This window comes from Sus scrofa, chromosome 6 (assembly GCF_000003025.6).
Source record: "Sus scrofa isolate TJ Tabasco breed Duroc chromosome 6, Sscrofa11.1, whole genome shotgun sequence".
Lineage (NCBI taxonomy): Eukaryota > Metazoa > Chordata > Mammalia > Artiodactyla > Suidae > Sus > Sus scrofa.
Genome location: NC_010448.4, coordinates 73,296,601 through 73,323,921, shown reverse-complemented (window position 1 = coordinate 73,323,921; position 27,321 = coordinate 73,296,601). Strand labels below are relative to the sequence as shown.

Sequence of the window (27,321 nt, the reverse complement as noted above, 5' to 3'; positions counted from 1 at the left end):
AAATGCGGGCAGGTGCCACTCCTGGGTCCCCTTCACGAGAATTAAAGAGTGTAGAAGCTGAACCAACCTCGGTCCTCACTGGCACAGACCTGGCTGACAATCCAGAAAGCAGATTTTCCAGAGGTGTTTACAAGCACACAGCTAGTTTGGGGGCATCTATCCCCTGTTGGGGTTCTTTCTGGAAAATTAGATATGGGGTGGGGGAAAGAAAGATTTCCTCAAATGGAGCTCTTTTTTTTTTTTTTTTTTGCCCCAAAGCATCCACTCCTTCAAAAATGAAAGATCATAATATTTGATTAGAGAGTGACTTAGCCTACTTTGAAGAAACCTCCTCCCTGGAAGGCCACCCCTCCAAAAACATGCTCACAAATGCCCCCAACTGTCACCACCACACAGAGCATCGCTGGATGAATATTTTATTCAGGACAAGAGTATCTTCTAATTTTTAAAATTATATGAGTCATACATTGTAGCAACACTGGTGTCCTAGACATTGGTGAGTTCCTAAATTCTACTTCTAAACGTGTTTTCTCCCAATGTGCAGTTCAAAAAACTAGCAACAAGCATGGGTCTCGAAGCAGCACAGATGCGGCGTGACCTTGGGCAAGTCATGTTCCCCTCCCTCAACTCAGTGTCAGCAGAACAATAAAGGAAAGAGAAATCATTCCCAAGTAGTATGGATTCAAGAGGGCACCCAACGCACTGGGTATGTAACAGTCTCGGTTTGAGCTGTGATGTGTGGTTCCCATCATCATTTGTGACCCCCAACAAGACTCAGCCCAAGAAGCGACACACAGGGTCTCCACCCAGGCTGGTGCACAAGGGAAAGCCCTTGCTGAAGCAGCACAGATGCTGCAGGTGTTAAAGTCGCAGGCTGCTATCTTGCCCCCGAAAAGTGATCTTCACAAGTGGTCTGAGCCATGGAACCTCTGACGCCTTCATGCGAATATGGCCTCTGGTTCCTCCCAGCGCAGGTGGCCCTGCTCCCGGGCGGAGAGTTTGAGCCCTCCAGGCTGGTTCCCACTATGATGTCTCTGCGTTTCCTCTGCCCCTGCTGGATGTCCTCCCCCTGGATCTTCCTGAGACTGGCTCCCTTTCATGGCTCACGTCTCAGCCTAAATGTTTACCCTTGCACAGCAGCCTCTGAACACTCTGCACACAGCAGTCCCTTCCACCCTCACACATCCGGTTTCTCCAAATCGCCCTGTTTTATTTGCCATGTAACCTTCTCAGTGTTTGCATACGGGCTTCATTTTGGCTTCCCCACTCAGGTGTAAGCTCCACGAAGGCAGGGACCTACCTTCTCTGTCCTTTACCTGCTATGTTCCTCATGCCAAGAAAGGGCCTGGCTCAGAGCAGACCTTCCACCAAGAACTGCTGAGTCAAACAGTGATGTTGGGGCTTGAACACAGGTCTGTCTGGATGCAAAGACCAGGTGCTCAGCCCACCCACCCCAGTTCTTTTCCTGGCTGTTTTAACCCAGCCTCCTGCTGTGATGCCCAGAACAACTTACTTCCCACTGCTAGAAACCTGTCAGGTGTCTGCAAGCAGCTTCTAGGCCCCATTTTATGTCTTCTCGGCAATGCCTCATCCTGCGCAGTGGTGTCTCATACAGAAAGGTTTCCAGACCTGCCTCCAGGTCCTTGAAGGACCCTCCACTTCCCGAGGGTCCCTTCTCTCCAATGGCACAAGGACTGGATTGATCTCAGAGAAGGTGACCTTCCCGTGGGTCTATGAACAACGCACCTTGATATCATACTTCTATCAAGGAAACCCAAGACTGCAGCACTGCTTGACCTTATAAGGCTTCTGAAAGGGCTTTGTGGATTATTGCAAACTGGGTCACATACAGAAGTTAGACTCCAGCTTGATGACACTGAAAATACAGCATCTCTTTATCAGCATCGCTGTCACGCTATAAGGACATAACCCTGCTGGAGGGTTTTTGTGGAAAATAAAGGGTTAAGTGGCATGAATTTATTTTCAGCTCCTTGAACACAAGTGTATATTTAAAACATATATTTGCAGGTTTTTCTCTTTAAGCACAACAGCAAGACTCACCTTTGCAAGGAAGTGGAAAACTTACATGATAAATATCCCTTATTTCCCAAGCTGTTCCCTTTGAAGCCCTAACTTGGAAAAAACAGCAAATGAGGAGGATGCTACGTCAACTACCACCTCAACATTAAATATAATCTGTCACTCTAGCCAGCCTTCTGTCACCTTAAAATACTGATTTGTGCTCAGGAAAATGTACAGCCATTTATTTTAGTAATGTGCTAAAGTTCCCAGGAGATTTTTAACTCTTAAAACAAAGATAAATCTTCCTCTCTCATTTTCAGTGCCTGGTTATTTTGACTCGTTAATAACAAGGAGCTGTCAATTTCACTTTCATCAGGACCAGTCACTGCACGTGTGCACACCCTTGCCCAGAGGGGAAATGAAAACAGGAAAAGGCTGGACAAATGTAGAAGGACGTTATGGGGAGACCCAGAAACACATGTGGGGACCGTAACACTGTTTCATTCTCGTCCTGTTGCAGGATTCTCAGAGAGAGGGGACACCGAGGCTATGGGCCAGGAAGCCGCATATATTCATGCCAGCCCTGGCTGGGCGGATTCACATCCAAAGCCTGAGCCCTGAACACAGTGGGGCACTGTTTTATATACCCTCCTTTATCTTTTCTTTTACACTTTGGTCCCTTTGTCCCCCTCATAAGGCAACATACATTCTGTCAATGCCGGTTGGATGGTCAATGTTACAAAGTTGCACATGGATACCGATCATGCCATGCTGCCACAGAGTTACCCATGCACAGGTGCTGGTCATGCCACCTTGCCTACCCTTTGTTCTTGGAGGGCCCTTACTACAGTCCTAAACATTGAAGGAGTAACTTCGGAGTAAGAAAGGGAAGTGCCTTCGTGTCACATAGGGAGAGGTGCCACCAAACTAACAGCAACCCCTGTGCTCCCGCTGGGGACATGCACTAGTCACTGGCGGTCCGGGCCAGCACAGGTCAGAGGCCTCGCTGGCCTGCCCAACTGCACAACAGCAGGGCTGTGAATTCAGACCATAAGGGAAGTACAGACAGGTACCCAGCATCAGAAGGACTTGGTGACATCTTCCCAGGAAAAATGACTTGTAAGTAGAGACAGATCCTAGCAATTGTCATCATGCATAGATGCTGAATCAGAACTAGACTATTAAAAAAAGTGAAGGGAGTTCCTGTTGTGGCGCAGCAGAAACAAATCCCACTCGTAACCATGAGGGTTGCGGGTTTGATCCCTGGCCTCTCTCAGTGGGTTAAGGATCCGGTGTTGCCATGAGCTGTGGTGTAGATCTCAAATGTGGCTTAGATCCTGCGTTGCTGTGGCTGTGGCTGTATGTCAGCAGCTAAAGCTCTGATTCAACTCCCTAGCCTGGGAAACTCCATATGCTATGGGTACAGCCCTAAAAAGACAAAAGCAAAAAAAAAAAAAAAAAGAAAGAAAGAAAAAGTGAAGGTCAAAGGAGAACATTATCAAAACCACCCTGCACCTGCCTCTCTCAAGTCTCTCTTTTTTTTTTTTTTTCTTTTGTCTTTTTGCCATTTCTTGGGCTGCTCCCGCTGCATATGGAGGTTCCCAGTCTGGGGGTCGAATCGGAGCTGTAGCTGCCGGCCTCCACCAGAGCCACAGCAATGCAGGATCCAAGCTGCATCTGGGACCCACACCACAGCTCATGGCAATGCCGGATCCTTAACCCGCTGAGCAAGGCCAGGGACTGAACCCTCAACCTCATGGATATTAGTCAGTTTTGTTTCCACTATGCCACAACGGGAACTCCCCTGAATTGTACACTTTAAGAGGGTGACTTGTACAGTATGTAAATTAAATCTCCATAAGTTGTTATTTTAAAATGATACTAGCCAGAATTAGTAAATGATCACTATACTGTATTTGCTTCATGGTTACTGTTTTGTTTTTTTTTTTTTTTTTTTTTTTGGTCTTTTTTGTCTTTTTTGCTATTTCTTTGGGCCGCTCTCGTGGCATATGGAGGTTCCCAGGCTAGGGGTCTAATCGGAGCTGTAGCCATTGGCCTACGCCAGAGCCACAGCAACACGGGATCCAAGCCGTATCTGCAACCTACACCACAGCTCACGGCAACGCCGGATCGTTAACCCACTGAGCAAGGGCAGGGACTGAACCCGCAACCTCATGGTTCCTAGTCGGATTCATTAACCACTGCGCCACGACGGGAACTCCATGGTTATTGTTTTTTTAAAAAAAACAAGAGAACATATTATAGAAGCTGAAGTCTCCTTCATACCGTCTCACCAACTTAAATTGTGTTAAAGAATCTTATTTCTAAAGTTATCAATGGCAGTTTTAATACAAAAGTCCAAAACCTTTTCAACCCCACCACTGTTCAGTTTGAAATTTTGGTCCCCATTTATGTGACATTTCTTCGAGGGGTCTTTTGCAGTTTCAGCTGGCTTTCAATGGCAAGTGGACACACAGGAAGTTAAGCTACTGTCATTCCAGAAACTCTGTTCTTATTCCTCCAAACTGTCCATCTGGCTAACCTACCAACCTCACTCGTTAGATCTGAGGTCTCTGAGCAACCGCAATGTGCTAACCAACACTCTAAGCACAAAACTAGAGATATATAATGGCACTGATTTAAAAATACAACCAAAAAGGAGGGGAAAAAAACCCAACAACATTCCAAGTGAGCCCAATTTCTAACTTGAGCTGGAAAGTCCTGGAAGGTGGTCCTGATGCTGACTCTAAGGGTTGAGAGCCTAGGCGTTCTCGTGCCAGAGGCTCTGAATGGCCCCCATCAGCCTCCAAGGCTGTGAGGTGCTGAGTCACGTCCTCTCAGGGTGACCAGCAACATGAGGGTGAGACTGTCAATTGGGGACAGAAGGTCACTGGAGGCTCTGCTCAGCCACGTTCTCTTCCTCCCCATTCAGGTCGGACCCCAGCAAAGCTCAACTCACAGAGGCCTGAGCAGCAGCTCTGCTGGGGGTGCTAAAAGAACAGCCCCCTAGGAAGCCTTCCTTAGGAAGCCGAGAGCTGAGTGCTGCTGTTCTAAAAGAAATGTGATCCCAGGAGGTGTTACCAAGGGATTTCCAATGAGAAATAGAAATCGCAGCTCTGTCTCTCTTGATTGGTCCAGTCGTTATTCAAAGGCTCATAGGGTGCCACGTTAGGGACCAGGAGATAAACAAATGTAGGCTGGCTTTCAGGTGGCCCCCAATCTAACATGTTTTTCTGTATGCCCAAAAGACCTGAACTTTTCTGGAAGAACATAAGAGGGAGGAATTGATCATCCTTAAAGAAGAGACAGGAGTTCCCATCGTGGCGCAGTGGTTAACGAATCCGACTAGGAACCATGAGGTTGCGGGTTCAGTCCCTGCCCTTGCTCAGTGGGTTAACAATCCAGCGTTGCCGTGAGCTGTGGTGTAGGTTGCAGATGTGGCTTGGATCCCATGTTGCTGTGGCTCTGGTGTAGGCCAGTGGCTACAGCTCCGATTAGACCCCTAGCCTGGGAACCTCCATGTGCCGCGGAAGTGGCCCAAAGAAATAGCAAAAAAAAAAAAAGACCAAAAATAAAAAATAAAAAAATAAAGAAGAGACAGAGCCAAGTTTGGGGGCCATGGATTTTCCTCCCAAATTGAAGAAAAGGCAGAGAAAGCCAGGCCCAGGGCCCCAAGGGTGAGTTTCTAAACCCCTCCTCTCTTACTTCATCAAATTCAGATTCAGATCCAAGTAACTTATGGCACTACTATGTGTGCCAGACCTTGCACAGCGCATCATGGGGATAAAAGAAATGGCAAAAAAAAAAAAAAAATTCTGGTCTCAAATGGCTCGTGACCTAATCAGAGACTCCAATAAAAATGCAAACAATTACTGTGCACGGCAGGACAGAAACATGAGGAGGGGGTTACAAGGTGTGGAAGAAGATAAAAGGACATGGTTCCCAGACTTCTTCATTTCCCAGCCCAGGAAGATATGAAAGACCTTGGAGACGATGTTCACGGATTAGAACAGGAATCGGCCAACCGCAGCCTATGGGCCAAATCTGACCCCCTATTTTGGTTTTTATAAATACATTTTCACTGGAACACAGCTACACCCATTCATCTGTATTTCTACATCTCTATCTGCTCTCTTTCTACAACAGCAGAGTTGAATAGCTGCAACAGACCCTGTCTGCCCCACAAAGCCCAAAGTATTTACTGTCCGAATCTTGGCAGAGAAAGTTTGCCAAACCCCTGCATGAAAAGATTCAAGACTGAAAACATATCTATTCTCCTCAAATTGACCATAAATCAGTCAAATCTCAATCAACGAATATCAGAATAGACATTGGTGGACTGATTATAAAATACAGTCTAGAACGCAAAGGGTCAAGAACAGCCAAGGTAACTGAACTCGGCGGGATGGTTTCCAAGAGCAACCATCCTCAGACGATAAAGACCTCAAAGAAAACCAAAACGGTGCGTGTAGAGGGTTTGGCATGGGTCTGCACGCGGTGAGCAGGCAGGAGAGTGTGCTTTCACCATTCCAGATGTGTTGCGCACATTCCTCTGAGATGCACATCTGACCTGTCTACCTGGCTCGCCCACCAAGCTCCGTAGTTAAATTCCAAGCTAAGCTGGAGGACCCACACTCCTAGACCACAAGACTCATATGCCACAGTAATTAAGATGGAATGACATGACAACAAGGATGAACAGATTAATAGAACGGAATAGAAAGTCCAGAACAGGTCATGCATCTATGGACCCTTGATCTGTGGTGGGGAGAGCGCTGCCGAGCATGGGGGAAGGATAATCTTTTCAATAAGCTGTGCTGGATCAACAGGATACTTGGAAGAGAAGCACCTTGACCCCTAACTCCAATTATATATAAAAAATAAATTTCAGGTAGATTACAGATCCAAACATAAAAGGCAAAACCTCACATAGGCAAAGATTTCTCAAACAGAACACAAAAAGCACTATCCATCAAAGCAAAGATGAATATTGTGGATTACGTCAAAATTAGAAATTTCTGCTCATCAAAGACACCATTAAGAGAGTGAAATGCAAGCCAGAGAGTAGGAGAACATATCTGTGACCCAAAGACTAATATCCATATTATTTACGATAATATGAAAAAGACAGATATCCCAATAAAGAAACAGACAAAAGCCTTGAACAGATACTCAACAGAAGATATACCAACGGCCAATTTTAAACAGGTGTTTGCCCTCATTAGTCATCAGGGAAATACAACTGGAAACAGCAAGGATCTCCTACTCCATTTAAGCATCCAGAATGGTTCAAATGAAAAAGACAGACAACATCAAGTGTTGGCAGAACGATGCAGAGCAACTGGAACTCTCCTGCATATTTGGTGAGAGAGCAAACCACCACCCTGGAAAATCAACAGCATCTAAACATGACCATAGGCACACCCAGTTCTTCTGCTCCTGAAGCTGTGCATGCACTGTACACCAAAAACTTTACAAGAAAGCACAGAGGCACCATTAGGAATATAATGGTCAACAACCAGAAAGAACCCAAAGGGCCATTCCCAGAATGATGGACAGAGTAAATGGATATGATATCTTCACACTGCAGAATCCTACCTAGCAATGAAAAAGAACCAACTATTGCTGCATATAACAACGTGGATGAATCTCATGGTAGGCTGAGAAAAAGAAACCAGACAGAAAGAAGATATCCTCTATGATTCCATTCACAGGAAGTTCAAAAACAGGCAAAACCACACTACAATGTGCAAGTCAGGAGAAGGTTACCTTGGGGGAAGAGGTGGGGGACTGAAAGAAGGCTGAGGACTCTCAGGTGTAAATAATGTTGTCCTCCACGAGCAAAGCAGAGGTTACACAGCTGTGCTCAGTTTGTGCTAACTCTCTGAACTGCACGACACTTCAGATTCCTGCACATTTTGTGCGTGCTCTACTTCCATTTGTTTTTTATTGTTAATTCCCCAACACAATTTTTTTTTCTGCTGTACAGCATGGTGACCCAGTTACCATGCTCTGTCATAAGTTTTTGCTTGTTTTTGTTTTTGTTTGCTTTTTAGGGCCACACCCACAGCATATGGCAGTTCCCAGGCTAGGGGTCGAATCAGCCGTATAACTGCCAGCCACAGCCACAGCAACAAGGGATCCGAGCCACATCCTCAACCTACACCACAGCTCAGGGCAACACCAGATCCCCAACCCACTGAGCAAGGCCAGGGATCGAACCTGCACCCTCATGGATACTAGGCGGATTTGTTTCCACTGTGCCACGATGGGAACTCCCTCTACTTCAGGTTTCAAGGTTCCAGCATCCCCTGTGTGGACAAAGGTTGCTAACTGTTTACTGTGCTAAGTAAGGACATTAGACAAATCCACCATCTGATCTTGATTTGATTCTATTCCAAAAAGGAAAGAATATGTGAATACCAAAGCGTTCATGAAGAAAAATATCAGAATGAAAGAGTCCATTAAATTATCTTTATGAAAGTTGTAAATAAGGCTCTAAAAGCCATCTATATGCCCACAACTCCCACATTGGCATCTCCAGCCCAGTCCTGGCTCCCAACCTGGGCTTGTATTTCATCCCCGCTCCTGCCACCTCCCCTTGAAGGGCTAATAGACACCGCAGCCCTGCCATGTTCAGAACCTTCCTTTCGCCCCAGATTTGCTCCACACAGTTTTCACCATCTCTGTTGATGGTAACTCCTCTCTTGATTGTTCCAACCCAAAACCTTATAGTAACACGTGACTCCTCTCTCTCATCACTTCCATCTAATCTATTAGGAAATTTCGTCAACACTACCTTCCAAATATATCGGGGTTCAGCCATTCCTCCCCACTTCCACCGCTACCACCCTGGCTTAAAGACATGAGTTGTAATGTAATATGTATTATGTGGCTACTACACATGTGTGTGTGCGCACATGTGTGGGTACACACGCAGGTCCACACACGCCATCACTCTTCATCTGGATTGCTCACAACTGATAATTAGTCTTCCTGCCCTTATAGCCAAAGTGACTCTTAAAAACTGCAAGTCAGCCATGTCATTCCTCTGCTCCAAAGCTGGAGTCCTTACAAATGGTCTATAAACCTTCTCTTCATCCTCACCTCTCACTCCCCTGCCCCTTGCTGTCCCTCACATCCCAGGAGCCCTTTCCTTGCTACCTGTCACTCAGAAACCACTGTGTCAGCTCCTAGGGCTGCCCTCAGGTCCTTGCCAGGTGGCCTTCTCATGACATGGCTGTTAGCTTCCTCCAGGTCAGCACGAGAACCCCTCTCTCATCAGCTAAGTGGGGGGTCACATAACACTGTGAGCACAGGAATGACACCCCATCATCTCTGCCAGGTAACAGAACCCAATCAGGGGAGCGACGTCCCCTCACAGTCACAGGTGACGCCCGTCGGAGGTAGGAATCTTGGAGTCATCTAGAAATCTAGCTACCAGAAGATTTTCAGCAAATATTTGTAGGTGGCTTACGCTAGCGCAGGCTCTGTTTGATGGACATCATACGAGTTTTATAAAGTATTGAGGTCGATGGGAATATGACATCATCCCCACGTTACAGTTGGGGAAAGTGACGCTCAAGAGAGATGGGGAGCTTGCGCAGACACAGAGCCAGCAGCCACGTGAGACCGACCTACCCATGATTACAGGAGGGCAATGGTAGAACTTCTAAGCATGAATCCTTTCCTTATAAAATTTTAATACCACTAGATTAGCATCCAATCAAAATTCTACCTGCCTGCTCCCACTGGATTTGGTGCCCCATCCCCAGGAACAAGCAGCAAACGAGTGGGGCTTGAAATTCACTCAGCACATCCTTGTCTGTGAGTCTGGTCACCCTTGGTCACTGCACACCCTGGCCAATTGATTCTCAACCCTTTGCCTGCACCAGAACCTCCAGAAGGGCTGTTGAAACCCCAATTATTGGCCCTACTCCAGCTTCTGATTCAGTAGATCTAAGGTGGGGCCCAAGAACTTGCACGCCTAACAAGGCCCCCAGTGATGCTGGTCTGGGATGACTTTGAATCCCACTGCACTAGGATAGTGGTTCTCAAACCACCTGAATCAGGAGCTCCTTGGAATTCCTGTTGAGAAGATTAAACAGACCAGCCGTGACACACCATCATCAGAATTATCTGGGGTAGGGCTGTGATCCTGTGGTTTAAGCAACCTTCCCAGTGACTATGAGAGACTAAAGTCACAAAAACCACTCCAAAAAGGAGCATCCAAGGTCTCTTGCTTGGCCAAAGTTAGGCTCCAGTTGGAAAAGTTCAAGACGTCCTAGCCAAGAGGAGAGCTGAGAGCAAAGCCATGAACGGCAGTGGCTCTTATCTCCCTGGAGATCAGAAAAACACCAGCCCCACCACATGCCAGTCTGTGAGGACTGCCTCGGTGAAAAAGGGGAAGCTCTTGTGGGGAGTAGCAGAGCCACGCAATCAATCCCTGACCTCACGCCGCCCAGCGCTGCCCTGTGATCTAACCAAACCCTCCCATGTCCCGAGGGCAGCTCTGGGAAGCACCTTGCCGCCGTCTGCCTTGAGCTTCCCCACGGGCCGTAGGAGGCATGGACTCCAACCCACAGAGACCAGGTCCACAGCACGAGGAGTAAGATCCACACCAAGACCCTCCCCCTCCCACAAGTCTCCTCTGCCTGACCACACAGGGGCCACGCAGGATGCCCGCTGGGTTTCTGTGATTGACAGCCTCTCCTTCTCACTTGTTTCTGTCTCCCCGCTAGGTTCCAATGTTTGCGTACTGAGCCGGCAAGGACTAGACCTTCTGCCTCTTCTGGACATCCTGCGACATGCGCCTTGTCTTAGAGGAAAACTTAGGTGTTTAATAAGTGTCTCCAACATTCCCATTAACATTCTGGGAGGTTCCGCCTAGCCACAAAACAGAGACTCACGGACATGGAGAACAGACTTGTGGTTGCCAGGGGTGGGGAGGGAGTGGGATGGATGGGGAGTTTGGGCTGAATACATGCAAACTATTAGATTCCAAATGCATAAGCAGTGAGATCTTACTGTACAGCCCAGGGAACTATATCCAGTCTCTTGGGACAGACCCTTTGTGGAAGATAATATAAGAGAGGGAATGTATATGTATGTATAACTGGGTCACTATATATGCATAACTGGGTCACTTTGCTGTTCAGCCAAAAATGGCACGACACTGTAAATCATCTATACTTCAACAAAACTTAAAAAAAAAAAGAAGAAAAAAAAAAAAAAGAACACTCTGGGAGGTTCCACCTGCCATGATGAACGGGCTAGTAAGAGCTCCAATTCCATTTTAAGCCAATGCTTTCCGGACCTAAGAACACAACTCCTGAGACCCAGCCAGGCTCTTCTTTGGTTTCTCCCTGAGGTTTGGTCAGCAGGTAAATCTTGCATATGGACTAAGAGAATTTGTCTTAGACAGGATTTCATTATTACCGATGTGGAAACTCCAGTCAATCCCTCATCAGTTTGATCACCCAATTTTTTTTTTAATGCACATTTTCATTACCCCTTTAGATAAGAGGCAAGCCCATGGGTGCTAACGCCAACCTCTTCCCAGGTCTCAGCCTCTCCCTCCAGATTTGGGAGGAGTCGGAGCTTGCTCCTGGCTCCGGCTCTGGTCCTGGAAGTTGAAGTGACAAAAGGGTATTCCATGAAGCCTGTTTATCCTGTCAAGTGACAGTTTCAGGTGGCTTTTTTAAAAGGGCCTACACAAATCCTCAACTCTGCAGCCACCAGAGTGATCCCAGTAAATAAGAGTTTCACTGAGGAACTGCAGCAGGCTTCTTGGGCCCAGGAGAAAGCGTGGAATTCTCTGTGGACCCACAGAACCAAAGTACGAAGCACTCACCAAAAATCAGGCTCTCTCAGTGTGCTGGGTAGTGGGGGCTGCACAGGGAAAAGCCAGATGCTCCAAGACCTCCACTCCGAGGCTGCCTTTGGCTGACAAAAGTGGTCTTTGTGCTCCTCCAAGTTCATGGTCCCTCAATACTTTCCATGCACTTATATATAATCCTTGTTATTCCTACCTTATGGGAACGCCATCACCATTTTACACAGAAAGCTGTGGTTTGGAAAGATTTAAAACAGTAACCCAGTTTCCTTGTGGTGCAGCAGGCTAAAGATCCAGCACTGTCACTGCAGCAGTGTGGGTCACTGCTGTGGCGCAGGTTTGACCCCTGGCCTGGGAACTTCCACATGTCACGGGTATGGCCAAAACAAAGGAATAAATAAAACAAAAACAATGGGGGAGAAATAACTTGTCCAAAGTAAATGAACAGCAGAGGCCAGCTTGAACACAGATCTGACACCTAACCCTCGCCTTTATCATCCATGTTCTCGTGGAGTCACCTGGAAGGGACTCCTAAGGGTCCAACCCCAACTCCTGCCAGACACCCATCTTCCACAGTCACTCCTTCCCCGTTTGCAGACCAGCATCATGCCTTGTCAGCTTTCTGAGGACACAGCTTTCACACACAATGCTTCTGCCTGGGGCTCCAAGGTAGGAGATGTCCAAGGTGGGATGGATTTTAGAATGAGATTTTTCAAAACAGCAGAATTATTACAGCTCTCGAGAGAAGTGGCATTGTCCTTTGGCATCAGAAAGCAAGAGAACCCCAACAGCTCTAGTCTGCCAGGAAGGTTTATCACCTTTTCTCATCACTGAAAAGCCCCCAGATACCAGGTGGGAGTGGGTGCCCGTGAAAGTGGCTGGTCCAAACGTCCCGCTTTTCCAACTCATAAGGAGGCGGCTGATGACCACCATCTGGGTTCAAATGTGGGATCCACATACCTCCACATTTGAAATGAGGAGTTCCCATTGTGGCTCAGCAGGTTAAGGGCCCAATGTTGTCTCAGTGAGGATGCAGGTTTGATCCCTGGCCTTGCTCAGTGGGTTAAGGATCCAGCATTGCTCAAAGTGTGGTGTAGGTTGCAGACGTGGCTCAGACCTGGCGTTAGTACGGTGCAGGCCTGCTGCTGCAGCTCTGATTTGACCCCTGGCTCAGGAATTTCCATATGCCGCAGGTGCAGCCACAGAAAGGAAAAAAAAAAAAAACAAAAAAACCATTTGAAATGAACTTCATGAAGCCAGCCCAGGAGATGGTGCACAGAGCTGCCTCCGCTCCTGCCTTCCCATATTCCCAGCCCTGCGACTCCCACCCCCTCTCGTCTCGCCGGGTTTAGCTCAGGCCAAAGGAACCACTCTCCCCGTTCATAAATGCTTCATGACTCCTACTGCATTCTCAAACCAGGCTTTAATCCTAAGAAGCCAAGAAAGACGTTTTATCTTGAATACGCCCAAGGACTGAATGCTGGTTTGTGATTCTCTGAAGACAACGTGGGTGGAGGAACAGGTGGGCAATAAAGCAGGTGCAGGAGGACCCACTGGGGGGACAAAACCTGACTGAGCTGGGACACATGCAGGCAGATGCCCCTTCGGTCACAACCTTTCCACCCACCAAGGTTAGACTCAGCTCCCCGTCCCCACCTAGAAAGACAGACAGACCTATAGCTCCCTCCTTATCCTCCTGCCCCAGAAAGCAGCACACAGCCTACTGCAGGGTTACCAACGTTTCCACTGTCAGGCATTCCAGGAGGGAGAGAGACCCAAACAAGGACTCATTAGTTGAAATGACCCCCTGTTGCCTGGACTGTCATCTTCCTTGCAGACACATACTTTGTTGTCATCAAAGAACTAGTGCGATTAAATGGTGCACCAACCGAAGTTCCCGCCCTGGCAGAGTGGAAACGAATCCTACTAGGAACCATGAGGTTGCAGGTTTGATCCCTGGCCTCACTCAGTGAGTTAAGGATCCGGCGTTGCCATGAGCTGTGGGGTAGGTCACAGATGCAGCTTGGATCTGGCATTGCTGTGGCTGTGGTATAGGCCGGCCACAACAGCTCAGATTAAACCCCTAGCCTGGGAGCCTCCATATGCCATGGATGCAGCCCCAAAAAGACAAAAAATAATAAAAAATAAAAACATTAAATGGTGTGTCAACCAACCCACACCTCAAGGTAGGAGGCCAGGATTCTCAGTCAACCAGTCTTTGGGGAAGAAACTTTCCACCCACATCCCCGTCTTTTCCTCCATAGAGGGATTTCACAGGCAGAGAGCATCTGCTGAGTCAGCAGATTTCCTCTGTCCACAGGTCAGAAGAACCAGTGCAAACTCAAGGAGGCTGCCCACGCAGTGGCCTTGTCCTTTCTCTCTCAGGTCCTGAAAAGCACATATGCCTTTTATGCTCTGCTCACAGAAGTCCTTCGTGATTCTGTCACCAGGCCATTTGGGGTGAGCACAGGTCCCGTAACTGCAGATTTCTGCAAATACAACAAATTCTGCGGCTCAGCATCCTGGCTCGGGCCTGTTTCACCGCTTGAGAAGTTTATGACCCTTGAGGTCAAGTGCAGTCCTCACGATTCTTTAGTCGACCAAGAAGCAAGCTAAGAGCAAAGGTCCTTCGTGTGTCGTACTGGGACCCTTTATCAGTGATCAACCAAGACGGGCTGTGAAGGCTCCCCCGGCTCCCTTCTGGCCTCCACGTGGCTCCAAGGTTCTATTCCCAAGTGCCAGCGGCCACAAAGGGACTTTTGTTTAAATCGGGGACAACCTGGGTGGTACCACCTGACAAACTGGATTTTTAATGAACACTTAGTACCCAGGGGAATGAGCTATGTCAGCTGGATCTTTCTTGGCCAAAGAGCTACCCTTGGGCCTACAGCAATGGGCTTTGTGCAAGAAAGCGTGTCCTCCTTTGAAACCCTCCAACGTTCTGGCGACCTTTCTCGCTGTACCCAAAGGCAACTGGCCGGCCCTGCACACAAGAGCAGGCCAGTCTTCTTAGGCCACAAGGCACCACGTTAGCAGGGCCCGCATTTCACCAGCAGGCCAGCCTTCTGAGCTACCCATCTTAGAGTCTCCCGGACAGACCTAAAAATAAACTGTCTTCATTTAAATCCACGTCCAGAATTTCTGTTTCTAGCAGAAAAAAAATGACCTCATGTATGCCTGAGGCTTTCTTTAAATTATTCAACATCAGCAGGTCCGCTGAGAGCAAAGGCTCTTTGCCTCGTGTCCATCCCGGCTCCTTCCACAGCTGCGAATCTGAATTTTAGATCAACGTGCTTATTGATGGGTGTCGCTTTCTTCAGCTCCCAATGACTCCTCTGGAGAATCAACTCCAGTTTAGGGTGAGCACAGCCTCCTTCGCTCTAGAAACTATGCGATCTTGTAGCCTCACCCAGCTTGGGCACTCGAATCCCTAAGTCCAAAAATGGAGCAGTTACTCCCAGCCCCATTCGGAAACGTCTCCCTGGGAGGCTGGGCTTTCCCCAGAATCCAACCTGAAGGCTACCAGGACAGTGTGGCCTTGTTTCTGAGAAAACACTGCGAAACTGGGACAGGCAAAGCTTGGAGTGTTTGTGAAAGGGCCACTGGACACAGAGATAACAGCCAAGGCGGGGGCTCTGGGTACCATTAGCATCTCCTCTGGGAGGAGGCCCTGCACCTGAGGACGGCAGGGACACAGGTGAGGTCAGGAAACCCAGGCCACCACCTCCAACAGGTACCCAGAAGACACACCCTTCAGAAGGCCTGCCCCCATCCTGCCACTGCCTCTGCCAGACCTGTGCACAAAGCCCTGGGTAGGGGTCTCCTCTGCTGGTCCCTGCTGCTTTAACACCAACCTGAGGCCCTAGCCCCCCACCCTGCAAACTCCTGGCACAGCTCCAAGGGGGCTTCCCAGGGGTCACTCAGTCTCAGTGTAGGGACACACAGTCAACTGCCCCCCAGGCCTGGTGGGAGAGACACCTGGGGTGCCCTGCAGACCTAGAAAGTTCATGTCATGATGGAGATGACCTCTGGCGGGGCACGGGGGTTCCAGAGAGGTGGGAACGAAAGCCACCCACACAGAATGCGCCTCCCTCCGGGTTAATGGAGGTGGGAAACCACATACCTATTCCACACGTTACCTATGGGCACGGGGTATATCGCTTTGCAACAGCCTTCACACAAGCCCCTAAGTCTGACTTTCCAGAGTCACAAGTACTACGACCTCGCCTCTTGGTCGGTTTGCCAAGAACCACTTGCATCAGGAGAGGATTTTCGGGAAGGCGTTCAGATCCCTCCCGGGGGTAAGACACCCATGGCCGCAGAGAAGGTGCACGTAGCGACAACGCTCAGTTCTAGCGCTGCCCGGCCCTGGTTCTGGTGATGCCCAACTGACCCAGAGGGAGTTCCCAAGACACTCCAGGGCACAAGTCTGGTCCAGTCCCTGAAATAAAGGGGATAACAAGGAACAGACTTCAGGTCTGTCACAGGCTGTCAAAACAGAAGATGCTAAGGGTCGGTGTGTGGGGGGAGAAACCCGCATCAGCTGACACACAGAAAAGCCAAGAGGCAAAGTCCGGAGTGGGCCAGAGCAAACCCAAGACCAGGGAGAGGTGGCCCAGCGAACTCGGGCCAGTCCAACCATTCCAGACCACACAGTCTTGCCAGCATGAGCTAAGCTGAGCCTTTTGTCCCATAGGGTTTTGAAGAGCCACCCTTGGCACAAGTCAACACCCATGCCTCGGCATCTTCAACCCCTGGCTCTCTGAGCAGTTGCCTACTGCAGCTTAGGGTGCATTTTTCTCTCCAGCCTTGAGCTTCTTTGATGCATTTCTTTCTCAGGGAATACGACGGATTGGGGGGGAAAAAAACAAAACAAAACACTACAAAACATTTGTAAATATAATGGACATCCTTATAAATATAAAGCTGAGCTCTTAAAGTAGGGAAATCTACTGTGGTAGGCTGAAAATCCCCCCCCCCGAAAGATCTCTAGAATTTGTAAGCATTATGTTATTTGGGAGGGGGGGAAGCTCTCTCCAGAAGTGATAAAGGACTTGAGAGAAGAGAATATTCTGGATTATCCAGGTGGACCCTAAATACCACCATGTACGTCCTCCTAAGACAAAGAGAGAGGGAGTTTCCTGGTAGCATAGCAGGTTAAGGATTCAGCATTGTCACTGCTGTGGTGCAGGTTCAATCCCTGGCCCAGTAACTTCTGCATGCTTTGGGTGTAGTCAAAGAGAGAGAGAAAAAGACAGATCTCTCTCTCTCACACACACACACACACAAACACACACACAGCAGCAGCAGCAGCAATGTACCCATTGGGGCAGATATGGAGTGATGTGGCCACAGGAATGTCAGCAGACACAGGACCCTGGAAGAGACAAGGAAGAGAATCTCCCGTTGAGTCTGGAGGGAGTGCAGCCCTATGATACCTTGACTTCTGTCCAGTGATACTCATTTCAGACTCCTGGCCTCCAGACCCGTGAGAGCGTCAGTTTGGGTTGTTTCAGGCCACCAAGTTTGTGGTGATTTGTCAAAGCAGCCACAGGAAACTAATACATCTACAAACCAACAAAGACATACCAAACCAAACCAAAGCGATAGCATGCACTGGCACTTGGGCTGCTCAGAGACATCTGCTGTCCTTGTAAAGAGGATGCGAGAGGGCTACTGGCACCTCAGACAGGTCACACAGCCTCAGGTTACGCGGGATAGAAGAGTGAGAACTGCAACACACACATATACACATGCACACATGCTCATGAGACTGGGGTAGAGGGTTTCACCATCAGGGAATGAGGCGGGGGGCTTGGATAAAGGTCTGACACACAAGCAAAGGTAGACAGGGTTTGAGAGGGACCAAAGAGTGATCTCTCTTAATAACTCACTACCCCAAGCCTGTCCTCGAGTGGGTTTGGGTTCAAATGTATACTCGCTGGGGGCTCCTGGAAGTCCCGGCTCAAAAATTCACATTACCTCTATAATGGTCTCTAACAGATGAAACCCAAACCTGAGCTCAAAATCCAAACGTACAAAGTACATGAGATAATAAGCTATTCTGGACATGAGTGAACAGAAAAACATAACTATACTCAAGAATGCCAGAAATGGATTCTATAAAATTCCTCTGTCAAACAAATATGATTTTAAATGGTTAATTAAATCTAAACTCAAGAGCAATACAAGAGATGGCTTTATTTAAAAAGGAATACCTAGAATATTTGAAAATTACTCAAACAGAACTTCTAGAAGTTAAAAAAAGGACATTAAATGAAAAACTGATTGCCTATGTTAGGCTGAAGATTCGACACAGCCAGAAAGAAAATCAATGAACCAGAAGATAGTTTTTAAGTCATTATCCAGAATGCAACAGAAAGACAAAAATGGAAAATATGAAAAAAAGGTCAGACTGAAAAGTACAGTTCAGGTCTCTCAAGATTTTCTAACAGGGGCAGGGATGGGGGAAACAGAGAGAATAGAAAAGAAAGTCAGTGCTCAAAGAATTAAATGGCTTAACATCTTCCAGAACTGCTACACCAATCCTCATACCTGAGAAGCACAAACCCAAAAGAGGATAAAATAAACTTAGATCCATTCCTACACATGTTGCAGTAAAATAAAACTGCATAGCTTCCGGGACAAATGTTTTAAAAGCAAATTCAGGAGTTCCCGTCGTGGCGCAGTGGTTAACGAATCCAACTAGGAACCATGAGGTTGCGGGTTCGGTCCCTGCCCTTGCTCAGTGGGTTAATGATCCGGCGTTGCCGTGAGCTGTGGTGTAGGTTGCAGACGCGGCTCGGATCCCGCGTTGCTGTGGCTCTGGTGGAGGTCGGCAGCTACAGCTCCGATTCGACCCCCAGACTGGGAACCTCCATATGCAGCGGGAGCGGCCCAAGAAATAGCAAAAAGACAAAAAAAAAAAAAAAAGCAAATTCACAGAAAAGGAAGATCACCTATAGAGAAATGACTCCAATACCAACAGTACCAACAGCAACAAGAGAAGCGAGAAGCTGAAAGCTGGAAGAATGTCATGTCTAAAATGCTGAGAGAAAAATAAGCCCATCTAGACATCTCTATCCAGCTGATCTCATTCAGGATCACTGGACATGATCAAACTGAAAAAATGTGGAGATCCTTCTACGGAGTCCTTTCCACAGACTGGTCCCAACCATTTACCATCAACTCAGCTGTCACTGGCCTGGTCTCTAGAACCCAACTCTTCAAACCTTGGAGTCTTCCCTTCAATATTCCCAGCAGCGGGGGTGCTGCCTGTTGGAGGTAGGGAGGAGGTGTGAGGGTTCTCTTCCAAAGGTACCTCCCTTTTGCACCTGCCTCAGTGCAGCAGAGCTCCTCTGGGATGATGACGGAGTGTGCTAGCTTCTAGCATCCCATGCCATTTCCCAGCTCTGCCTCCTGCCTCTCCAGCCTCTACTCCTCTGGCTACTCCAAACTGTAGTCCTTCACAGAGTCCTTCGGAGGCTTCATCTGGAGCTCTGATCAGGTGATAGATCCTGCCTTGTCCCCAGCAGACGTTTCCATTTTCCCTGGTAGACGCCTGGGTTTCTCATAGCCCTGAGAGAGAGCACACATCCCTTATGGTCAAAGGCTGGGAGCTCGGACCACTTCCTGGAGTCCTGACACCCCCTGCGGCTCCTGACTGGGGCTACAGTCAGTGCAAAAATTCCTTTTTAGATTCACTCCTTACCTAGGAATTAAGACCAAGACTCTATCTCCCAAGTCACCTCTTCCCATGCCACGGCACCCCTCTAGTTCCCTGGGCCAGCAGGGATGGAAAAAACCTCCTGTCTTCTCCCCTGACTCCTGTGTCCTGACCAATCCTCTCTTCAAGTAGCCTAGCTTATCCTCACTATGGGGAACTGATGATGACTTCAGGAAAATCAAAGAGAAGGTTAAGTCTCGAGAAGTCCAGATATGCAAGTCGAGCCCAGCCTGGACACTGGGCTCCCTAAGCTCTGTCTTTCTCCTTAGGTGGGAGCCTGCTAGACTAACCATCCCTTTGATGTCTGAGGCTGGGTCTCCCTCCTACTGGCATTGACAGTAGACCCTGTAGATTAAAACAAAAGTTAAATACAGGCTCTAGAGAAGAGAGCTGAGATCAAGGACCAAAGAAAGAAAGTACCTTCTCCTTTCTGGGAAAAACCACGACTATGTCTGTTTCATTGAGCTTAATCCTTACGGCCTTGGATGGGTGGGTGAGATTGGCATTGGTCAAAGGAGCTGATTCCAAAAGATGTGACTGGAGACTATCACCAAACCAGAAACGTGTTATGTGTCAAGGTCCAAATGTCACCACTATAAAAGGAGGGGATGGGAATCCAAGCACATCACTAGCATATTATTTTTACGCGCTCACAAAGTGAGGGTACGACAACAAGGAAGCGTCTGCAAACCAGGAAGAGGACTCTCACCCTGACCTCCGACCCCTCGTCCTCCAGAACTGTGAGAAGAAAATGTTTTTGTTTAAGTCATCCAGCTTATGGTATTCTGTTATAAGAGCCTGAGCCAATAAAGACAGCAAATGTTTATAGGCAATGCATTCTGTGCCGGGCTGTGATAAAAACTTTATACATATTAACTCGTTGTCAGACCCACACAGCCCTAGGAAGAAGGTAAACAATTATCCTCGTTTTTAAAGATGAGGAAACCAGGGCACAGAGAGGTTAAGGTATGTGCCTAAGGTCACACAACGAGTGAACATCAGAACTGGGATCTGAACCCAAACAAGTGCCCTCTTAAGTCCATACTAATAACTGCTAATAGCCCCTGCCTCTGACAGGTAGGTCTCTGGAGAAATAAGCCAGTAAGAAAGCATCCTCTGTTTCTAAGGCAACAAAGGCGGGAAGATGGTGCTGCTCGCAGGCTGGGCCCTTACACAGGCTGCTTATCCCAAGGCTGTGCGGACCCAACTTGCCCCCGTGGCTTTCCCCTCAAACAAGCACCACTGGTGCTATGGCCCAGGGGTGGTGCTGACAGTACCTGCATCCCATGGCGATCATCAGGACGCTGAGAAAATGCCATCTTTGGACTGAAGATGGGAAACTAGGCAGGCAGGAGACGCTGGAAGAGGACAATGAGTGGACCGCTTTGTCTGCTATGCCCAACAAGTAGACTGCTTTCCCTCTGAGAGCCTGCAGTTAAAAGTACTCAATTTGAATCAGCCCAAGGGACTACTGGGATAAATTGTTTTCCTCGCTGCCCTTGATACCACGAGCCAGCGTGGGAGCTATGAAGAATTAGTCTTGAGGAATGACCTTAACCACAATTCTGCTTTGCCGGATTCCACTAACACCTTTTTATTGTGCTAACAGCTTCTCATGAGGATGACAGCCATCCAGTAAAAGGATGAATGATCTGCTTTGAGACAAACATGTCAACATCTTACTGATGAAAAATGCAATGTTGCCAACACCGTGTGAGGTCTGGGGGATGCCAGGGCCACCAAGACAACAGTTCCTGACCTTGGGAAGCTCAGAGTCTAATAAAGAAAAGATAGGTGACCAGGAATCACAGCACAACACATTATGCACAGCACTGTGAAAACACAGGAGATACAGGTCACTCCCGCTTTAAGCTACAAACTTCTGGAGGGTGGACGCTAACTTCAGTGCCTCTAGTTACTGCAGGTTCCACATTCCTTCAGCAAACATTTCTGGAGATGAATTCCAGGAGGCGCTGGGAAATTTTGACAGGGTCTGGATGGAAGAACAGGAATAAATAGATACTTAGGATCCAGATGCCTTGAATTCAAATCCTGGCCCAACCACTAACTAGTTAAGAGACATTCTTCCCCTTATGGGCCTCGGTTTCTTCATCTATAAAACGGGGATGATTTTATTTGCCTCCTGAGGATATGACAAGGATGAACTTGGGTGCCATGGAAGCACTTGGCATATAACCATTCCAGCATAAGCACCCAATAAGAGTCAGCTATGGTTATGTGCCGTTACCAGCAGTCACTATAACAATTCCTAGATAGGATGTCAAAACATACTGTTCCCACTGGGGACACAACCAGTCAAGAAACAGGTCCTAGAGGGCCAGCCCTCGGGGATCGAAAAGGAAACCTGGAAGGGGTTCCCATAAATGGAAAGACAGAAACCAGAACACTTTCCTCTTTGCTCATCTTTATCTGTTTAACTTTTGTGCAGCTCACAGCAGACACTATCAATCCTAGCGCTCTCCTCTCTTGGTTATAAATTTGGCACCTGCCTTCCAAATACATAAGGTTATACATTCAGATGGATCCCTATCATGTTCAAAAGGCAGGAAATGGGGTTCAGCTGGCAGTCTTCAGGAGGAACAGGGTAATAAAGTCAAAAGAGGACCAGACCCTGGCTCCAGGTATTGGCTTGACTTACGAACCAGACAGACACACATGACTTGCATTTGTTTCTTTCGTTTCTATGTGATATGGAGCTGGGGACCGATCCACGGCTGATGGGGTAAATGGAGAACCTATGAGTGGCTTCAGAAGCAATGCAGAACAGCAGCCGTCCAGGCGCCCCATTCTTGTCATCTTCCTGTCCTCTCTTCCTTCCCACCCTCCCCCTTGAGCTGGACCTTGAGTCATGCAGCGTCAGCAAGACATATTGGACAGAATGACTTCATCATTCTGGTCCAGCAAAGTAACTCTGTGGAAACGCTTTCTACCCAAATGGGACAGGCTTGAAATCATTTAGGATGACTCAGGGGCAGCTGAGCAAGTCAGAACAAGAGATGGAGTCCCCAGAAGCCATGGCCTGCAAGCTGGCAGCCCCCAAACAACAGACCGTCAGGCCGAGGGGCGAGGCAAGAGTCCTGAGTAGAAACACAACCAAACCCCAGGTCAGAGGAGCACTCCAGTCCAATATTTTGGGGTCCGAGGAGGAAACAGGCAAGGGAGTTTTTCGGCTACAATAGACCAACAGTACACCTGCTTGAATCTATACTGCCCACCCCCTCAGAGTTTCTCCCAACAGCCTCAGTAAAGCTGGAAACTGCTGGAAACCAGAGTGACTGATACAGGATACGGTGAGGTCTGCCTGGGAATGTGGCCTTAGGATCCCATCTGAAGGTTAGGCAGGAAGGCTAGAGAATGGCGGCCCCTGTCGATCATGCTTCCCTGGCCAGACTAACATCTCATCTACTCTTTGGGGGTCAAAGGAAAAGGGAAAAAAAAAATAGGGGCTGGGAGTGAGAAAGAGAAGAGAACTAACTTTATAGGACTAACCATTCTGAAGTGGCGTGAAGGCCCATGGAGAGGGGCAAGGGTGGGAGACAGCATCAAAGCCAATGAAAGAGCCAGAAGGCTGCTCTCCCCTCCGAATCCTTGAGAAAGACAAGCTACATTCTTTTAAAAACCCTCTGCAGGAGCCCCAGGACTGCCTTTTTGGGGTACGGGCTTTGGGGTTGGCTGACTAAGGTTTAAGTCCCAACTCTGCCAACAACCAAACTTCACCCATTAAGTAGCAAAAGCACCATCTCCCTGCAAGGTGGCTGTGAAAGGTGGAAGGTACGATCTTGCCCAGCTCGGGTATCATAGATCTGAGCCTACAGGAGAATTCTCTTCTTCTTAGGACTTTCAGATCTATTCTAAATGCCTCCTGAAACAACCCCTACTGTATGTGTGCAGGGTGCAGGGGGGCTGGGGAGGGGGACATAAGAAAACCAAAGCACCACGTAGCATCAAAAGTGCCAACAAGAAAGCATGTGTCAGAGCCAAATTCTCAGGTTGGAACCCCTTTTAAATTGTCCCCCACAAATCTTGTCTCCCCTCATTCTGTGCAACAGATTTTGGTCTAGAGCAAGAATCAGCACCCCTTTTTTATTTTATTTTATTGGAAAGGGAAAAATAGTAAATATTTTCAGCTTTGCAGGCCCCCAGTCTGGGTCAGAGCTACTCAACTCTACTGTTGTAGCATAAAAGCAGCCAGACCAAAGGTATGTGAATGGGCATGGCTGTGTACCAATAAAACTTTATTTACAAAGGCAAGCTGTGGACCAGATTTGGCCTCAGGGCTGTAGTTTATCAACCCCTGGTCGAGGGCTTTGGGGTTTCTCAGGTTCACACAGCCAGCCCACAGCCGAACTGGGACTGAATGGGAAAGACCTTCAGGCTCTTCCCCTGGCCCCAGCACGGCCTTCATAAGCCTGCTGCTGCTAACTGGGTCAGAATTCTCAGTAGCCCCACCCCTGCCCAGCTGCACCCTTACTGCCAGGGGTCTACCCCCATCCCCCTAAATTAGATGTGCCCTTTTATGCTCATGCCCCCCACCTCCACCCCACTAAGCATCCTTGATGGCTCTGTCTCTCGGGGATCAACTTATCCTAAGACACGAGATACAGATAGAAAAGATTAACCCAAGTCATCACATGCTGGGGTCCACATGCTTTAGGGGTTAAAAGCACAGGCTTGAGCATCAGACCAGGGTTCGCCTTTTCCTTCACTACTTTCCTGCTGCATGAACATGAGCACACAGGCAACCGCTGAGTGTTTCCTTTGCCTATGGAAATGGGTCAGGGGTTTTGAAGACTGTAATAGAGTCTATGCAAAATATACACGCATGGTTCAGAAATGGAATCATTCAAAAGTTGCATCCTACATAATTCTCTTTTCTTCAAATACACCTTGTATCTACCACCGACTAGATCATCATCTCCCTTAGTAGAGGCTGTGACTTACTCTTCGCATTCTGTGTGTGGTTCCTAACACCATACAGAGAAAGCACATAGTAGGTGCTCAGTGAATGCGTGTGCCTCTCCCTGGGGAACAGATGTGATTCACACCGCTGTGGGGCCCTGGAGTCGTGGAATCATTTTCACATCCATTTAAGATCTCATTGGCAATACCAACTGGACCACGAACGGCCAGGTGGAGATGTCTCAGTGTTTGCTCTCAACCCCCTTCACCTAATTGAGTGAAGGTTTTTGACTTAGAGGTTCATTACTCCTCTTTGGGTTTCTTCAGGGAGGCAGCTCTCCTTGGAGACTGCTGGTCATTATTATTCCAAGGTGCACCGCTCTCTTGACATAAAGGATTTTTGTTAAAGGAGACAGAGGATTTCATGACCTGATTTAGGGCTTGGGTGCCTCCAAAGCTTAGCGTATAAAGCCACAGGGGACAGCACCAAGGCACGTTAGAAACCCAATCTGCCTTCCCACAGTAACTTAAGAGAAGTAGGAAGGGGTGTGCAACTCCGGTCCAGGAAAACACCCCAAGACCTCCTTCTCCTGCAGAAGCAGAGGCACTTAGCTACTGCAGATCAGATATTCCTCATGTACACAAAGTGAGAGATTCCCAGCCTTCTGACAAGCCAGAATAAGAGTGTAGGTAGAGAGGCGACGAGCAAGGCTTTGATCTTCTAGAACCACAGGCAGCTCTGCTCTCTGCAGAGATGCCCTGACTGGCCCCTGGAAGGATGTGCACCTGATGTCCCCCCATCCCGCAGAAATGTGAACACATACGTGACACTAAACACACAGGTGCCAGGCACAGTTCTAAGGCTTTCCATGTGTTAACATTTAATTTTTGCAATGACCCTATGAAGTAGTGCCTCCTATTCCCATTTTATAGCTGAGGAAACGGAGGCACAGAGAAGCTAAGTAACTTGCCTGAGGTCGCACGGCTTGTAACAGGTGAAGCTGGGACTCAAACCCAAGCAGTCCATCTCAGAGCCCCTCATTCGCATAGTGCATAAATTTCCACCTTGTGCAAACATATCCCATCATTAAAACGTGCTCAAGTTTGTTTTCTCCATCGTTCTGGGCTCCTCTGAGTTCACAGAATCTAAGGCCTGGCTGGACCAGGCAGCCTCAAGTCCAGTTCTCTTGTTTTGCAGCTGGAGATAGATTCCCAAGGGAAAGAGGATAGGGTCTGCCCTTTCCAAGGTTATGCAACCACCCGTGAAAGCACCAACACACAAGTAAGCCCCCAGACTCCTAAATACAGGGCTCTTCTCACCATCATCCAGGGACTCACAGCCAAAAGATACAATTAACACTTGAATACCCATGAAACCATCGGCAAGAACACACGGTCCTTTTCCCAACAATAGGAATGAACTCCTGTTGAGAAAGCAGGCATCCTACATCTTGTGTGACTCCAACATAATCGTAAGCACGGATCAAGAACCAGTCTATGGGCTCTACCGCAGGGATTGTTTGCATCAAGCCATTCCCCTAACCTGGCTTCTTGTGGGTAACCAAATGCACATCGTAGCAAGATGGCTGGCACAGGGTAAGGCTGCAACCCAAGTTTGCCAATCTGCATAAAACATGAGCTTTTCTAAAAAAAAAAAAAAAAAAATCTGGAGAAAGGCTAGGGAGAAATCCCCACGGCAGAGCCGGGGCTGGGAGATGCCGCTCAGGGCAGGGGCACTTTCCTAAGAGTCTAAGTTACTCCAGTGAGTGAAGTGGCGCCACTTAACCACCCTCTTAGCAGCAGAGAGGCAAGCTGACAGAAGGGCAGCTCGTCTAGGATTGGCACCTGTCCCCAGATGATGACCACAGCCAGGATGTCATCAGATCCCTCCTGACGCACCCTCTCACATCTTCAGGGCAGCCACAGAGAAGAGAGGCGAGGAGACCCGCGGGCACCCTCACTTACCCTGCCCAAGTGGCACATTCAGTCCCATGGCACAGCCTAGAAACTTCAAAGTGAATGTGCCCGGCACACATGTCCCTGGCCAGTTGAACCTCATATTCCAAATTACATGGAGACAGAGATGAGACAGAGAGATGCACAGACACACGGGCCTCCGCCCCTGGGGCCCCTGGATAACACCCCACTTCCCCCACGAAGCGTTTCCTACCTGCTTCCATAAGTTGGCACTGCTGACCAAAGACGTGAGAGAAGGTGACCCGGCCCGTGGCAGAACCGGCTGTCGCCAGCGTGGACTCCATGGCTCTCCGAGTCTTTGATATCTGTCACCTGGCAGTGTCCTGACCCTTCTGAGCAGAGGATGACGTCACTGGCCCAGGAACTGTAGGTCTGAGGCTACTTGTCACTTACAAGAAAATATCCCCGCCCCCAAAGTTTATAAGGTTCTTCCTCTCACTGCTGGTCCCTGCAGTTTTTCTCAAACACCGGTCAAGAGCAAAATGAGAGCCTACAGGGCTTGCTGGCAGAGCTTGCACAGGAGTTGGATGCAAAAGCAAAATTGAAGTTTGATCCCACAGGAGGTGTCTCCCCTTGGCCGCAGTGAGGTTGCCTGGGTCCCTTGGAAGGGTCCACGGAGCTGCTAAGCCGGGGGGCCGCTACGGAGAGCTCGGCCCCAGCCGCGTCCCAGCGCCAGCTGCTGCAGGAAAAGCGCTGCCGGCTCCGCGGAGGCTCCTGCCGGGAGGAAAGGCACGAGGCTGCCCCAGGCTCCCCCCGGGGAGCCCGCCTCACGGGCCCGCGGCTCCGGCAGCTCCGGCCGGGCTTCTGTCCTCCTGGAGCCTGAGCACCGATGTCCCAGGTC

At 48.6% G+C, this 27,321-nt stretch overlaps 1 protein-coding gene across 2 annotated transcripts in view; it reads right to left on the bottom strand.

The window, feature by feature from the left end:
- KAZN (kazrin, periplakin interacting protein) overlaps positions 1-26,788 on the bottom strand; it is a 1,105,661-nt gene extending 1,078,873 nt beyond the window's left edge. The window contains exon 1 of one of the 2 annotated variants that reach the window (XM_021097562.1): positions 26,674-26,788. In XM_021097562.1, the coding sequence (XP_020953221.1) occupies positions 26,674-26,764 (91 nt within the window). In that variant the 5' untranslated portion in view covers positions 26,765-26,788. The remainder of the gene's footprint in view (positions 1-26,673) is intronic. The other variant, XM_021097563.1, reaches the window with a different exon arrangement.